The 15,174-nt window shown below is 50.4% G+C and overlaps 1 protein-coding gene across 5 annotated transcripts in view; it reads left to right on the top strand.

The window, feature by feature from the left end:
- Positions 1–14,165, top strand: part of Slc39a11 (solute carrier family 39 member 11) — a 431,298-nt gene extending 417,133 nt beyond the window's left edge. For all 5 annotated transcript variants that reach the window (XM_040750017.1, XM_005069965.4, XM_040750015.1 and 2 more), the window contains exons 8-10: positions 8,910–9,008; positions 11,399–11,557; positions 12,634–14,165. In XM_040750017.1, coding sequence (XP_040605951.1) covers positions 8,910–9,008; positions 11,399–11,557; positions 12,634–12,712 — 337 coding nt within the window. In that variant the 3' untranslated portion in view covers positions 12,713–14,165. The remainder of the gene's footprint in view (positions 1–8,909; positions 9,009–11,398; positions 11,558–12,633) is intronic.
- The last annotated feature ends 1,009 nt before the right edge of the window (positions 14,166–15,174 follow it).

Below are 15,174 nucleotides of genomic sequence, written 5' to 3'. Positions count from 1 at the left end.
AAACAAGGTGGAACACAAGGACTGACCCCCACACACACACGCACATACACACAGAGTTCTTTGCTTCTAAAAAGAAACCAAAAAAGAATGAAGGGCAATTGAAAACATTCCCCACACTGCTCTTCCAACTAACCAGAATGGACCAGAACCTCATCTGACTGGCTGAGTAGGTGTAAGATAGTACCTGCTTCCCTGTTGGGGATTGGAGCCAGGTAGGTGACTATTCTGTCTGTGATGGATGGATGCGCCTGCAAGAAGCGAGACCCAAAGTGTACACTGAAGCCTAGAACCCCTGAGGACCAGTGACCCAACTTCTATGTACACGTCTACTGCCCCCCCTGTGAGATGGGAATAGTGATAGAGACACTGGAGAGGCCACTGAGGGGTGCAGCACGCTGCTACATGCAGAATACTTCCAGCCTCACTTAGCAGCCACACTACATACAGGAGAGATTACCGGGGTTTTTTTCTAGCCAGAGGACCTCAGGCTCAGTCTAATGGGTGTGGCAATCAAAGACAGGAGCCGGTTTCGGCCACAAGTTGCTTCAACGGGGTGCATGTCTCCTGGTGCATGCTCTGTGCTGACAACTCGGAAGCCTGGAAAACTAAAGGAAGGCCCGAGATGGCCTTAAGCAAAATGTCTGAGTGTAGTTGTCAATAACTGGATTTCAAGGGATGCCCCCCACCAAAGAAAGCCAAACCACCTCTTGAGCAAGTCACTCAGCACAAGGACCTGCCTCCCAGAAATGGGGCGGGGACCGGTTAGATGCCAACCCTTGCCTTTGGCCTTGCAAGAGCCATGAGCTTGGGCTGGGCTACAATTGGGGTCTTTAAAAAGCTAGTGGAGTGTGGCAGGGCAGTGTCACAGAGGGTAGGTGTCCGGGAGAGATGAGCTGTGACACTCTTCACCATTGGTAGTGTTGATTGGGATTTGCTTTTCATTTGAGTCACCCTGTTGGTCACCTTCTTCCTAGATGAAGCTCGCTTCTCCCTCCCTCAGTATTAGAGTTGTCCTCTTTCTTCAAAGTCCATCTTGAGTATCACCTTGCCCGTGCCACTTTCCTTCCTGGCCATTGACAAGCTTCTGGGTGGTGTGACCCTTGTTTGCCAATGGGTTCTTTTGATCCTGAGTCCCATTGGGAGCTCCTAAAGGTGGGTCCCTCCCTAGTGCCTTTCTTCCTAGATGGCATCAGCACTTTCACATGGCTTAGGCTTCATGGCCCTCCCCTGAGTCACTCAGGAGGAGAGCCCACCTGGTCACACTTTGACCAGAGGGCATGGGAGGTCCCAACACCAAGTGAGAGATTGCACAGATCATACCTCCGTATTTGTAAATGAGCCCAGCCAGCCCCTCCCCCACCTTCACTGTGATGTCAGTGGCCAAAGGATCCCGAATCCCAGCTCAGAACCGTCTCTTATGGAAGCTTTGGGCAGTGTTGACAGTAGCTAGTAGGTAAGGAGTACCACCCACCCTGGTCTCCAACCTGAGACCTTAAATGATTATCTCCCATCCATACAAGGACCCCGTGAAGGAAGTTTTCCACCATTTTACAGATAAAGTAGTGGTTGGTGCTGGGTCACAGTGTCCTTGGGACTCTGAATTATTTTTCTCATTGCTGTGGCAAAATACCTAATGAAGGCAACTTAAGGGCACAAAAGTTTATCTTGGCTCACAGTTTGAGAGGAGACAGTCTGTCCTAGTGGGGAAAAACAAAGACATGGCCACAGGAGCTTGAGGTAGCTGATCATATTGTAGTTACAGTCAGGAAGCAGAGGGCTGTGAATGCTGGCAGTCAGCTCATCCCCAGCCCGTGGAACAGTCCTTCCGACCTCAGTTAACCCAATCTACAGACTCCCTTACAGACACACCCGGAGAACTGTTTCCTACTTGATTCTAGGTTCTGTCAATCTGATTATCAACCGGCACACTTAGTAACATCTTGTTCCGCCAATAGATTTGAGGTACCGGCCTTAGGGTGTGGCTTCGGTGTGCAGACATGATCCCTTATAAGGAAGAGGAGGGGCCTCACTCTCTCTCTTGGGTAGAGGTCTTCTTCCCCTGGAGGCATGGGGTGCTGCAGTGTGAGAGGTTAGCACAGAGGGTAGGAGGGCAGCCATTGGGAGGTTGTGGGAGCCGTGGGAGGAGAGCCAGGCTTCTGGCTGTCCATGGGTTTTTAAGGAAAAGCCCAAGCAATGGCCAGCCTCTTAGGATGAATGACCTGTATTGAAAAGAAGGCTATTGTTTGCCTGGCAGCCTGGAAGGACCCCGGCCACTGCCTCTGCACCTCTACCAGGTTGCAGAGCAAGGAACAACAGACACAAGGTGGAAGGAACCCACCCAGGGGGCAGGGCGGTGTTTCTTCTGCTCTTGGATCCAGACTGAAGATGCCCAGTCTGTGAATGGGCACTCGAGGTTGCCTGCACCTTCTGGGCACCTTGCGCGCGGGCCTGGCCTGTGTCTGCTGAGTGTCAATATTTGTGAGTGAGCCCAGCCCCTTACCCACCCCCACCCATTCTTCCCACCTTCCCAGCAGCCTCCTAGCCCTAAGCAGCCTGAATTGTTCCTTTGTGTGCCTGCCCAGCCTTGGAGCACAGAATCCATCCCGCTCTACCGTTGCCACCTTTTAAGGCCCTGCAGCAGTGCCTGGCTAGCCTGTGGGTGTCACACACCCTACAAGGCTTGCTCTGACATCCTCAGGGTGGTGAAGGCTTCAGGGAGCTGGTTGTGTAGAGGGAGACGTAGCCTGAGCTGGCCTCGAACTTGCTATGGAGCTGAGAATGTCCTTGCACTTCCGATCCCCCTGCCTAAGTGCTAGGATTATGAACCTGTATTCACCTGATTTATTTGGTGCTAGGGATCGAACCCAGGGCCTTCTGCATGCTGGGTCTTTTGTAAGCATCTGTTCCCCTTCCAAAGTAAAAGTCCTCCCCCTGGGCCTTGTCTCTGTTGCCTACCCTTCCAGGGTAACCAGCTCACCTCAGTGTGTCCTGGGGCAGTCCTAGGTTTGGTACTGCCAAGTCCTCCATCCCAGGAAACCCCTCAGCTCTGGGGTATACTGATTCCCACTGGAAAAGTTGTGAGTGCCTGGGAAGTTCTGATGCCTTGGCGTTGACCAACACACACTGGGGAGTGCCCATGGCTCCATTAAGCCCTGCCACTCACCTCCAGCCCCAGTCCAAGGAGTAGACTCTTGTGTTGCCTTCTTGCTTGCCTTTTTTTTGTTGTTGTTGTTCCAGGACTGTACTCATGTTCTTTCTGTGTGTGTCTCTGTCTCTTTCTCTGTGTGTGTCTCTCTCTGTCTCTTTCTCTGTCTCTCCCCCCCCCCTCCTCTCCAAATATAACGTGAAATGAATTTTAACACAAGCCTAATTTTTAACCCCACCCCCAAGGCTGGGTTACCAGTAGCCATTTCTCTGGATCTAGTCTTCCCTGGCAAACTCTGACTCCCCAGGAAAAGGAAAGTAGAAGTTCAGGCACTCAAGCCAAAGCCAACCCCTCTGAGAGGCAGCCCTCCCACACAGACCCTTGGCTCACCTTTCCCCAGAGAGGCCTCCTCAGGGCTGCTCCTCTGCCCCTGCGGTTACAGCCTGGCTCCCTGAGAGCCACTTACCTGCCCTGGTCTCCAGTGATACCCTATCCTGTAAACCCTTTCCTGGCCCTCTGGCATGGTCCCCTCTCTCATACCTCCTGGTCAGACCCTGGTGACAGGTCACTAGGAAGCTGGCTGCTCAGGGAAGGAACACTGCTGTCCCCATATTCATGTGCACTGGGAATGGGGTATTGGTTTTGGAGAGCAGGAGAAACAAAACCCAGCAACAGCAACTTTGCTGGGCTCTGAAAGGTATAGTGACAGGGTTAGGTTTGTGCGCTATTCCTGTCCACGCTCCTCCCTCCTTTGAATACTGCTTGGAATTTTGTAGCTTTCCCTTTCCTGAACTGCAAGGAAGGAAGTCAGCCAGGCCTACCGGCCCAGGAATGTCTTTGTCGAGTGCTTGGTTAGGTCAGTGGTCATGGATGGCTGTACAGTAGGACTGTGGAGGGGGCCTCCTCTTAGCCATCGGCTCTGTGATAGGCACATTCTCTCCTCCTCACAGACTCCCATCCATGCCAGCATGTCCAGGAGTTCATCCTCTGACGAGGCTGGGAGTTTGTCCTCTGACGACCTTCCCTGACAGCTGAGTATCTCTCACCCTCCTCCCTCTGTGCTTCTACCAGGAATCCCACCACTGAGGCCATAGCTGCTTGGTTGGTCCTGCCTTTGTTCCCTGGAATCCCGCCCCCCTCCCCAGGGCTTCCCAAGTTGGAATCCAGGTAGAATAGACACCCAGTCTGCAGACTCTTCATGCACTCTCAAGGGGCCCCTGGTATCCACGGCTCCCAGTCTATGTTGGGAGACAGAAGACAACAGGCTCTTGCGGTAGAGGTGGACTCAACCACTGCCTCCGTCCTCACACCAGCTGATGATGTTGATGGCTGTCCCTCAGCCGGAGCATTTTCTTCAAGCCTCGTGGGCGGAGCTCCCATAATTCGTCAGGGTCTGCAGAGTGTCGCGCACAAGGCCTCTGGTAAAGCTCCTGGACTCCTGGTGTGGAAAACCGGTTCTGTGGATTCCAGTCACATCCCAGAGCTGACGCTGGTGATGACGAAGAACAGAGGGGCCCTTCCCGGCCCATCTGGCATCTGCTGCGCTTTGGATGTGGAGTGTTTCCTCAAGACTCACACATTGAAGGTTTTGCCCCGAGCTGATCAATCTGGTCCTTGAGATATGATCGGATTGTAATGGCTCTGATCTCATTTTTTTCTCATGGATTCATAATTCAATGGCATTTGGGCAAGCTGATGGACACTCACAGGGGTGGGACAGAGTCCGAAATAGACCACTAGAGACATGTCCTTCGAGGCTGTCTCTTGTCCCAGGCCCTTCCTCTGTGTCTCTCTACTTCCTCGATGTCACGTGAACTGCTCTGCCCTGTGCTCCCTGCCATGATACTCGGTCTCATGTCTCACTGTGACCCAGACATGGTAGAGCCGTGTGACCACAGACTAAATGCTCTGAAACTGTGAGCCCAAGCAAGCAAATCCCTCCTTAAGGTGTTTGCTAGCCGTTTCATTGGAGCAATGAGACACAAGCATGATGTTCAGCTAGGGATGGGACTACAGCTAGCCTCGTGTGTGTGTGTGTGCGCGCGTGCGTGTGCATGTGCGTGTGTGTGTGTGTGTGCATGTGCATGCGTGTGCACACACTCGTACAAGTGCTTACATAAAGGAGAGCTGAATTTAGAAGACTGTAGGAAGGAGGGGAGGCAGAGAGACTGTAGTCCCAGCCCACACCATGGTCCCGGGAGCCCAGGAATGCTCAGGATAGACTTCCTGATCACACAGCAAAGCAGTGCCCTGCAGAGAAAGAGCTGCACGATCTTGGGGTGCGGCTAGAAACCATGTGCCAGAGCTAGGGCAGGGCAGTGACAGTGAGGCTTGCCAGGGATGGAAGAATGGGGTTTCTGTACTGCTTATCAGGGCTGAGCTCCAGGGCAGGATGTGGAGGAGGCTTCCCCAGCCTGGCTGGTGGATGGCAGGACTTTGGACAGGAAGCATCGCCTTGGACTTGCTGGTGACACTGGGTTGGTGTCTCCATGCTCACTCCTAGCATAGGTCAGGCTCCTGCCTGCGTATATGGAAGGGTAAATACTAACAGTGGACCACAAGTCAGCCACCAGACTCTGCCTCTGTAGCGGAGAAGAGACACAGGGCCTAGTTTGATCCCTAGGCCAGTGGTTCTCAACTCGAGGGTCACAACCCCTTTGGGGTCGCATATCAGATATTTACATTACAATTCATAACAGTAGCAAAATTACAGTTATGAAGTAGCAAGGGAATAATTTTATGGCTGGGGCCATATGGTTGAGGAACTGTATTAAAGGGCTGCAGCATTAGGAAGGTGGAGAACCTCCATCCTAGGTTGATCTCTTTGGGGGGAAAAATCCTGCAAAAAAAAAAACCTGATCTCTGCAAAAGATCAAGGAAGCTGGCCTCATTTGGCCATGATTTGGGGACTGCTGAATGGAGTTGGATAAAAAGGGGAGGGCAGTGCTGCCCGCGGCTATGGAGAAGACGGTGTGGGGAATCCTGAAACATCGTCAGGGACTTGTTCTTGGGGTTTGTGTCTTCCACGGAAACGTGTGCCCAGAACAAACTGTAGTTGCGTCGTCTATCTTGGCTAGGAATCAGCAAGACTTCTATATAGGTTTCTTTTCTATTGCTGACATAACCCTGACAACTCATCAAAGAAAGTGTTGGTTAGAGTCCTTGACGGCAGAGCGAAGGCATGGTGGTAGGGGCAGCTGAGAGCTCACATCTCAAACCGAAAGCAGGAGGCAGAGAGCACACTGGAAATGGAGCTAGTCTTCTGAAGCCTCAAATCCTGCCCCCCTGTGACACCTCCTCCAAGAAGACCACGCCTCCTGATAGATCCACCAAAAGGAGACCATGTATTCAAACATATGAGTTAACTAAATGGAGTACCTACCAGCTAAATGTTTATAAGCTTGATTCTGGTAAAATTTGTCTTTGTCTAAGAGACTCCCTGAAATGGTCCCAGGATACAGGATCATTGAGCACCCTATGAGATACATGTACAGATATGGTGATGGTGGATGAAGGCAAACATGATGAAGATGAAGATGAGATGAGGCTCCCAAACCAAATGGAGCGATGACGTTTAACACTGAGTGTTATCCTTTGTGCTCTTTGCTGGAGTCTAGACTGGAGGGCCATGGCCAGAGCTGGCCTGGTGGGCTTTCAAGTCAGCAAGTTATGTTTTTATCCTAGAGCCTGGGGCTCAGTGGTCAGTAAGGACCTGATAAGACCCAGCTGCTGGTCTGTAGCCCTCCCTTGTGTCTGTCCAGAGCTGAGGGGGCAAATTCCCATTGCGAGCAAAGCAGATCAATCACTCAGAAAGCCAAGCATGAGGCAACTTTGCCTTTTCCATCTAGACCATCCACAACCCCTTCAGGTCACAGGCCAGCATTGCTAGTTGATTGATTCCCTTGAAGTTCTGTAATTAGAAGGACCCTCCGTGGAGGCACTGCCCGTAGACCTGTCCAACCAAAGGCCAAGTCTTGTCCAGGGAGGTCGTTTCAGATTGCCTTTCTGTTGCCCTCAGTCTGGCCCCGTTCCCTTCTATGACGTCTCTCTCTTCTTTGCAAGTTGCCATGAGGGTTTGTGTACGTGCAACATAAAGTCTAATCGAGTGTGTGCCTCGTCTCCCATGATCAGCTGTGTACTGTCCGTGTGTCTTCCTCGTTCCTATTCTCCCTCTGCTATGATCTAATCTCTGGCTTCTGTACAAAGCTCTCTCTCATAGACAGGCCCCCAGTGTCTGACTGAGGTACACAGCACAGGCCCCTCGTCTCTTGCAGAGGCAGAAGGCCAGAGGCTCTCACAGGGAACACCACCCAAGCCAAGAGAAAGGCAGCAGGGGCTCGTGGGAAACCTGAGCCGGGAGTCACATCAGTGTCACCTTCATTCTGTGTATTTACTTCCTTGTGCTGGTTCTGATGTCCCTTCTGCAGAAAGCGAGACACACCCACCTCTGCACGATAGGAAACAGAAACCCAAGTGCACAGGCCATCTCTCTGTGTTGAGAACTTCTCTGGCATTGTTAGCCTGTCCTGTGACACGATGGTCACTAAAGGTAGATGCCATTATCCTCGTGTTCATGCACTAGACACAGACATGTAAAAGTCCGGGGACTTGTAGAGCAATATGGAGGAACTTGGGCCATCATGAGCTGGAGCTAGCATGGTCTCTGACGCACTATAACGTACTAAAGATAGGACATGACCGGGGACTCGGGGCAGGAGGGCATCAAGGAGGATGTCCTTCCCTCCTATGATGCCAGCTCCATGTGGCCCTCTTTCTTCCTTTACCCACCACAGATCCTAGCATTCATGGAGGGCTTCAGGCCTTGACAGGGCTCCCTTTTTGATGGGCACTTGTCTTAGTCAGGATTTCTATTGCCACAAAGAGACACCATGACCATGGCAAACATGGAAAACATTTCACTGGGGTGGCCCACAGTTTCCGAGGTTCAGTCCATCATGGTCATGGCTGGACATGGTCGCATACAGGCAGACAGGGTGCTGGAGAAGGAACTGAGAGTTCTGCATCTCGATCCGAAGGCAACAAGAAGTGAACTGTGACACTGGACATACATAGATTGAGCATAGGAGACCTCAATACCCACCCCCACAGTGACGCACTTCCTCCAACAAGGCCACACCTCTAAATAGTGCCACTTCCTACGAGGGGTATTTTCTTTCAAACCACCTAGTACCTGATCCAGACAAGATTTTTATATTAGCTTTTTATTTTTTTCAAAATGGGGTTTCTCTGTGTAGCTTTGTAGAGCAGGCTGGCCTTGAACTCACAGAGATCTGCCTGCCTCTGACTCCAGGGTGCTGGGATTAAAGGTGTGCGCCACCACCGCCTGGGTCACACAAGAATTTTTACATGTTATTTCAATTTCTTCTCTGTTGCTATGATTCAAACACCCTGACCAAGAGCAACTTTGGCTTATTTTGGCTTACAAACTACACTCCATCACTGAGAGGAGTCAGGACGGAAAATCAGTCAGGAACTTGAAGCAGAGGCCATGGAGGAACTCTGATTGCTGGCTCCCTCACAGGCTCATGCTCAGCTAGCTTTCTTAGATAACCCAAGACCGTCTGCCCAGGGAATAGCACTGCCCACAGTGGACTGGCCCCTCCTACCCAATTAATAATCAAGAAAGTCCCATGCAGATGTTGCCCACAGGCTAGTCTGACCTGAGCAGTTCCTCTCTAAGATGACTCTGGGCCATGTTAAGTAGTCACAGCTAACTAGGACTTGTGCCTTCTTGTTTTTACAGGAATTTGGCCATTGGAATTGGGATCCAGAATTTCCCAGAGGGCCTGGCTGTCAGCCTCCCTCTGCGCGGAGCAGGCTTCTCTACCTGGAGAGCTTTCTGGTGAGTGTTTCAGCTCACTGGATCAGAAGAGAGTGGGGTGGGCTGGAAACTACTCCATATGGACTCCGTTTTGCAGGGTCAAGCTCACGTTGGAAGCCAATGTGGGGCTTCTGGAAGACAACTGCAAATGTGGGTGACAGTTGTACACATATCGGAGACCCCAAGACACAAGCTCATCTCTTAACCTTTGACCTCTACGGGACTGGTATGAGTAGCTGTGTCCCTTTTCAAAGGCTTCTGTAGAAAGCAGCCCATGGCCATCAGCACTGCCACTTCTCCATACTATGGCTCCTCTAAATGTCACAATATTCATAGCTGGGGATCCTCTTGCCACCACCTGGTTCAGAGAGTCATTACAATAGCTTTTTCTCATATGTCCTCCACTTGGGACATGGGCCTCCCACACTTCCTCCTAAAAAAATCGCTGATCTACAACATGAGGTCACAGCACTCATGCAGACTGCTATAGAGACAATCTTAAAATGTCTTCCATGGTTTAAGGCTCTGTGACTTGCAAGCTTGTACAGGTAATTAAATGATCAAATTTCCACCCTCTACAGATCCCTTTGTCCATTGTTAGAGACCCTCAAATAGAGGATTTGGGAGAGAGGGAGGTGGGTGGCCTTAGAGATTTTCATAACCTACCAGAGCCATAGCTGTTATTCTTAACAGTCGTGGCATCAAGGAGGAAGGAGGGGAGGATTCAGGATTTGTGGTCAGCACCAAAATTGGAAAGTGAAGGTTTGTTCTCTTCCTCAAACTCCAGTCTGGGCTTGATGTCAAAGTTACATTTTCCAGAGACGACAAGGCCACAGGCAGGGATCAGATAAACCAGAGAGAGGGCTGTCTGTCCTGCTGGTCTGTTTGTGGAAACAGAAGGCTCTTAACAGATTCCACAGCAAAAGGAGGGTTTCTCCCAAGCCCACTTCTGCTTCTAGCCAGAGAGTGGTGGGATCTCTTACGAGTTGCCCTCCTGTCTGGGGAGGCTGGATGTAGGCGATGTCCCTCACTCCTATGACACAGACGGAAGATCTGAAGCTCAGAGTCTGTGCATTTTACCTAGGACCCGTGTCCAGAAAGGGGCCCCAACGCCGCTGCTACTGTTGCGCCTGTTCCAGGTGGCTTCCACATGGAGGACTCAGCTTACTTCTTGCCTTTGCAATCCTCAGTGCTCACTCATCTTCACTGCCCTCTTGATCGGAGCTCATCTCTTCCGAAGCAGCAGATAGCTCAAATAAAGGAATTGCTTAAAAGGAGAAATCTCACCTTAAGCACCTTAAGCCAAGATGGTGGCTCTAAGGGTGGGGAGTAGAGAGCATACAGTCAATAAACAAATGTCCAGTAGGCCACCTCTGCTACAGAAGAATACAGTTACAGCCTAACCCCCGGACATGCCTCCCAAAACTGTCCTTGGGATACATCGAGACCATTTCTAATCAGTGTCCTGTCACTCAACAAAGGCATCAAAGATGAGCAGAGAGATGGCATGTTCCTGTGGCTGTACAATGACTGTTATTCATCCTTAAAAAGATACATTCTACATAGGCTGGGACGATAGCCCAGTGGAGAGGAGACTTGCTAGAGAAACATGAGATCAGAGTTTGAATATCCAGCACTCTGTAAAAAGCCAGGTGAGCCCGTGTGTGCCTGCAATGCTGTCACTGGGGATGGTTGGCTCCCTGCGTAGCTTCAGTGAGAAGCCTGTCTCAAGGGAATAAAACAGATAGATCAGGGACCCCACACCTTCTCTGGCTTCCTCATGCACAGGTGCTTGCCTGTGTCATGTGCACACACATACACACATACTCTAAACTTGTCTTTAAAAGAGAAAGATACATGCTACAGCATGGATACGTGTTGAAAACATTATGCTAGTAGAAGTAAGCCACCCTCCTACCCACCCCCCCAAAAATCCATATATGATTCTGTTTATAGGAAATATTCAGAGGCAGCAAACATATGGAGGGAAAAAAGACAGAACAATCCATGGTGACAGGGGCTGGGAGGAGGAAGAAATAGGATATGGCTGTTAATGGCCATTGGCTTCTTTTTAGGACGATAAAGATGTTGGAATTGATGGTGATGTTCACTTAACCTTGTAAATATACTAAAAACAATTGGTTATATGGTAAATGTTACATGAGATGCACATTATGATCCAGTCAAATTGTCATCGTCAAAAGACAATATAGGCAACTTAAAGATTCAAAGGAGATAGGGCGTATGACAGTACCATAACTGCCTCCTAGGCAACTGGTGCTTCTTAGAGCACGGCCAGACAAGATGCCTACAACACATGTCTGTTTTCTAGGGTTAGATCAGCAGTCTGGGCAAGTGGCACATCTGCTTGGCTCCCCCTTTATGGGTCAATGTCTCTCTTCCCTCCTCAGGTATGGTCAGCTGAGCGGCATGGTGGAGCCCTTGGCTGGGGTCTTTGGAGCCTTTGCTGTGGTACTGGCTGAGCCTGTCCTACCCTATGCACTCGCCTTTGCTGCTGGTGCCATGGTCTACGTGGTCATGGACGACATCATCCCCGAAGCCCAGATCAGGTAGAGAGCTTGCCCAGCTGTCAACCCCTGCTTTAGGCCTCATCTGAGATAACCCTACCCACTTTCACATCTGTCCTTTCTTCCTCTCCCTTTCCTTTCTTTATTCCCAAGATTCCTCTGCCCCTTCCCACAACTGTTCCTGCCCCTCCTCTGCTTGCTAAAACTGAAATAAAGAGAAGGAAAGTGATATCACACACTGGCCTAAAACAGGAAGCCCTGGCCCCTTGATGAAATAAATACATGGCCACCTTTAGATGGCCAGCTGATTTGGATGCTGGGACCAGAATTCTGGTCCTCTGTAAGAAAAACAAGTGCTCTTAACTGATGAGCCATCTCCCCAGAGCACCTGTGCTGGCTGGTTTTGCGTCAACTTGACACTAGCTAGAGTCATCAGAGAGGAGGGAGCCTCCGTTGAAGAAATGCCTCCATGAGGTCCAGCTGTAAGGCGTTTTCTCAACTAGTGATCAATGGAGGAGAGCCCAGCCCATGGTGGGTGGTGCCGTAATGGGCTGGTAGTCCTGGGTTCTATAAGAAAGCAGGCTGATTCTAATTTAAATAAAAACACATATGGGGGGGGGGGGAAGCAGACCGAGCAAGCCATGGGGAGGAAGCCAGTAAGCAGCATCCCACCACGGCCTTTGCATCGGCCCCTGCCTCCAGGCTCCTGTCATGACTTCCTTCCGGGATGAACAGCAATGGGGAAGTGTGAGCCGAACGAACCCTTTCCTCCCCAGTTTGCCTTTTGGTCCTGGTGTTTCATCTCAGCAAAAGAACTCCAAACTAAGATACCTCCTGATCGCTACTTTTTGTTATTTGATTGTGAACTGGAGAGCCACAGTCAAATGATTTCCCTGTGTTGGAGACCCAAGAATCACAGAAAATAATGAGACCTTTGAGGGCATTGCTTGGGATTGGGACTGATCATCCAATTGGCCTACGAGAGCCACTAGCCACTGTTGCCACTTTAGTAGGACACTTTCTGTTGTCGTCAGGTAGGGCAGAAGGGGCCATCAGCCTGGACAAGGTCATAGGAAGCGTTGGTTAAGTCTCACCATCTTCCTCTCCTTCTCTTCTAGTGGTAACGGGAAGCTGGCATCCTGGGCCTCCATCCTGGGGTTTGTGGTGATGATGTCCCTGGATGTGGGCCTCGGCTAGCTCCAACAACCTTGGGATCCCAGGAAGGAAAGTGCTGGGCTTCTGCAGGACCATGAGCCTCTCTTCACATTAAAATCCCATTCCTTTCTCTCCTCTCCATATCTTTACAAATCGGTTCTGATTGCACTTTGACTTTTCATTTTGCTTTGGAGGGAGAAGCTGGTTTTCTTTGTAGTCTCAAGGCGTCATAGAACTGTAGATTTGTGTTTGGGCCACTGAGTGGAAGGAATCTTTCTTCGGTGGGATTATCAAGGCCAAGCCTTACTGTCCCACATCCAGTCTCCCTCACTAGACTCAACTCTAGCTCCTCAGGGTCACCTCCAGAAGTCAGCTCTTGGGACACAAGTCCTGAGCATGTTGGCCTAGCGTCTCAGAGCAGGTGGTCAGAGACCCCTGTGCTCTTTCAGTTTGACCCTCCTGACTGCCCAGAATGTTGGGACAGAAGCATCATGAACACAGAAGTCTGCTCTCCAAGGCTGAGGCAGCTCAGGCAGGGTCTGTTTCCTCCAGGGAGGCACGCATGGGAGGGTCTCCACAAAAAGGGAAGGGTGTCAGCTTTCTCTTTTGTCCTAAGGCAATTAGAGAAATTTGGAAATTAGGGTGACTGTGAACACACACAGTGTGCTCTGTGTAAAGCGCTGTGAGTGTGGTTTCGAGCAGAGGCCTCTGCTCTTGGTAGGGTCACAAGAACATTGTACTTAGTCATGGTTCCTAGATCTTCCAGCTATTAATATCTATGTGTTTACATCCATTGTTTTCCTGAGAGACTTGTGGATACTAGCAAATTGCAAGTCCTCAACCCCCTTGTTTACTAATGGAGTTACTTAAGTTAGCTCTAGTGAATGAGTGACCTTTAGAGTCTGCTAGGGCTCTTCCTCTGCAGGCCCAGATGCCCAGTAGGCTATGTTGGAATCTGACCAGAGGGCTTACAATAAGAAAAAAAAGGGATAGGAAGCTGGTAATTTTACATTTCCTTTCTTAGAAAACTTAAAATTCTGAGATGTCCCTGAAGAATGACTGGCCCTAGGCTGTATGCTAACCTGCTCCGCCATCAGCTCTCCCAACACACCCGAGGCCTGAGCCCTCCCTGGTCAGAGGAGTGTGTGGGACTCAGAGTGGACCGTACCTGGGAGCCAGGCATTCCGGTACTGGGTTATCAGTGTCTGCCCTCTGTGTTTATGTGGCCTGTCCCCTCCAAGGGTGAATACTATAGTCTGTGAATGCTCAAGACCCCAGAGGCCAACCTCAGCTGGGCGTACGTCCGTTCTTCTGAAGCACTGGTGATCAAAATTAAAGACTCGTTCAGAGATTTGATTGGTTGAGGCTGGCTTGGTGATTGTGTGTGTTTTATTCTCATGTCTCTGTGTGTAGTTCTGTTACTGCAAATCGTCCTTTCTTCCGGATAAGACCTTGTAACTGTGATTAGTATCAATAAAGGGAATTTTGTTGTGCATGAGCTGTGTTATAGTTGCTCCATAACACTGCTTCGTCCCAGAAGTGGCGATGCCCCCTCTCCCACCGGACACCCTGACACCATCAGGAGTAAAGAGATGCTCACAGCAGAGTGACTAGTCAGCTTAGAGGTGGCAAAAACAAACAAAACAGCATCCAACTCCAACCGACTAAGCAGTCGAGATTGATGGATGGGCGTTAAGAAACTTGAAGGAATTTGTGGAGAATTGGGCTTGGAAACGGGGTGGATCTAAGACAGCTAGATCTGGGCTGTAGTCTCATGGCATTTGGAAAACGGCCCCATTTGATGCTGTGGCCCCTGGTGTTGGTGACTAAATACTAGGCACCTCTATTGAAACTCCCACTCCCTAGTACCTCCAACAGCATCGGGGAATTAGGCTGTATTGGTCCAATCCTTCATATTTTGGTTCCTCCTTCAAGGTTAGGACCTGGAGAGAGAGGTTAAGTTTATCACCCTACTTTTACAGGCACACATACATACATACATACACACACACACACACACACACACACACACACACACACACACACACGCTGGACAAAACATCCATCCATCTAGAACTTTGATCCTGTGCTGGTCTTACCCTGACCAGGTAGGTCTTCATGTCTTCCCTGCCAGGGGACACGCCCCTCTTAAACAGAGAGCCAAAATAAACCCATCCTCTCCACCACCATGGCTTCTTGTCAGGGAGAGGAGAGGGGGAGGTAGTACAGGCCTCAGCCTGCAGGTCTCCCCACTCCTGGTACATGCTGGAGGGTGCAAAGTTAGATGCCAATGGGCCCCAGGAGGGGGGGTGGCCCTTCCCTTTACTTTTACATGGAGGTACGTCATCCATGCAGCAAAGACACAAAAGTTCAGAGAGCATCACACACTTAAATGGATTTTACCTATGCATCCCTGAGACATACCTGTCTGGGTATGGGGGTTGTCATCCCCACTCATAGGCATCCTGGTTCCGAAGATCTGGAATCTCCTTCCTCTGGCTGAG

The sequence above is a fragment of the Mesocricetus auratus genome, unplaced genomic scaffold (genome assembly GCF_017639785.1).
Source record: "Mesocricetus auratus isolate SY011 unplaced genomic scaffold, BCM_Maur_2.0 Super-Scaffold_100007, whole genome shotgun sequence".
In the NCBI taxonomy this organism is placed as follows: domain Eukaryota; kingdom Metazoa; phylum Chordata; class Mammalia; order Rodentia; family Cricetidae; genus Mesocricetus; species Mesocricetus auratus.
Note: the sequence above shows the minus strand (reverse complement) of the source record. Positions and strands in the feature narration are given on the sequence as shown.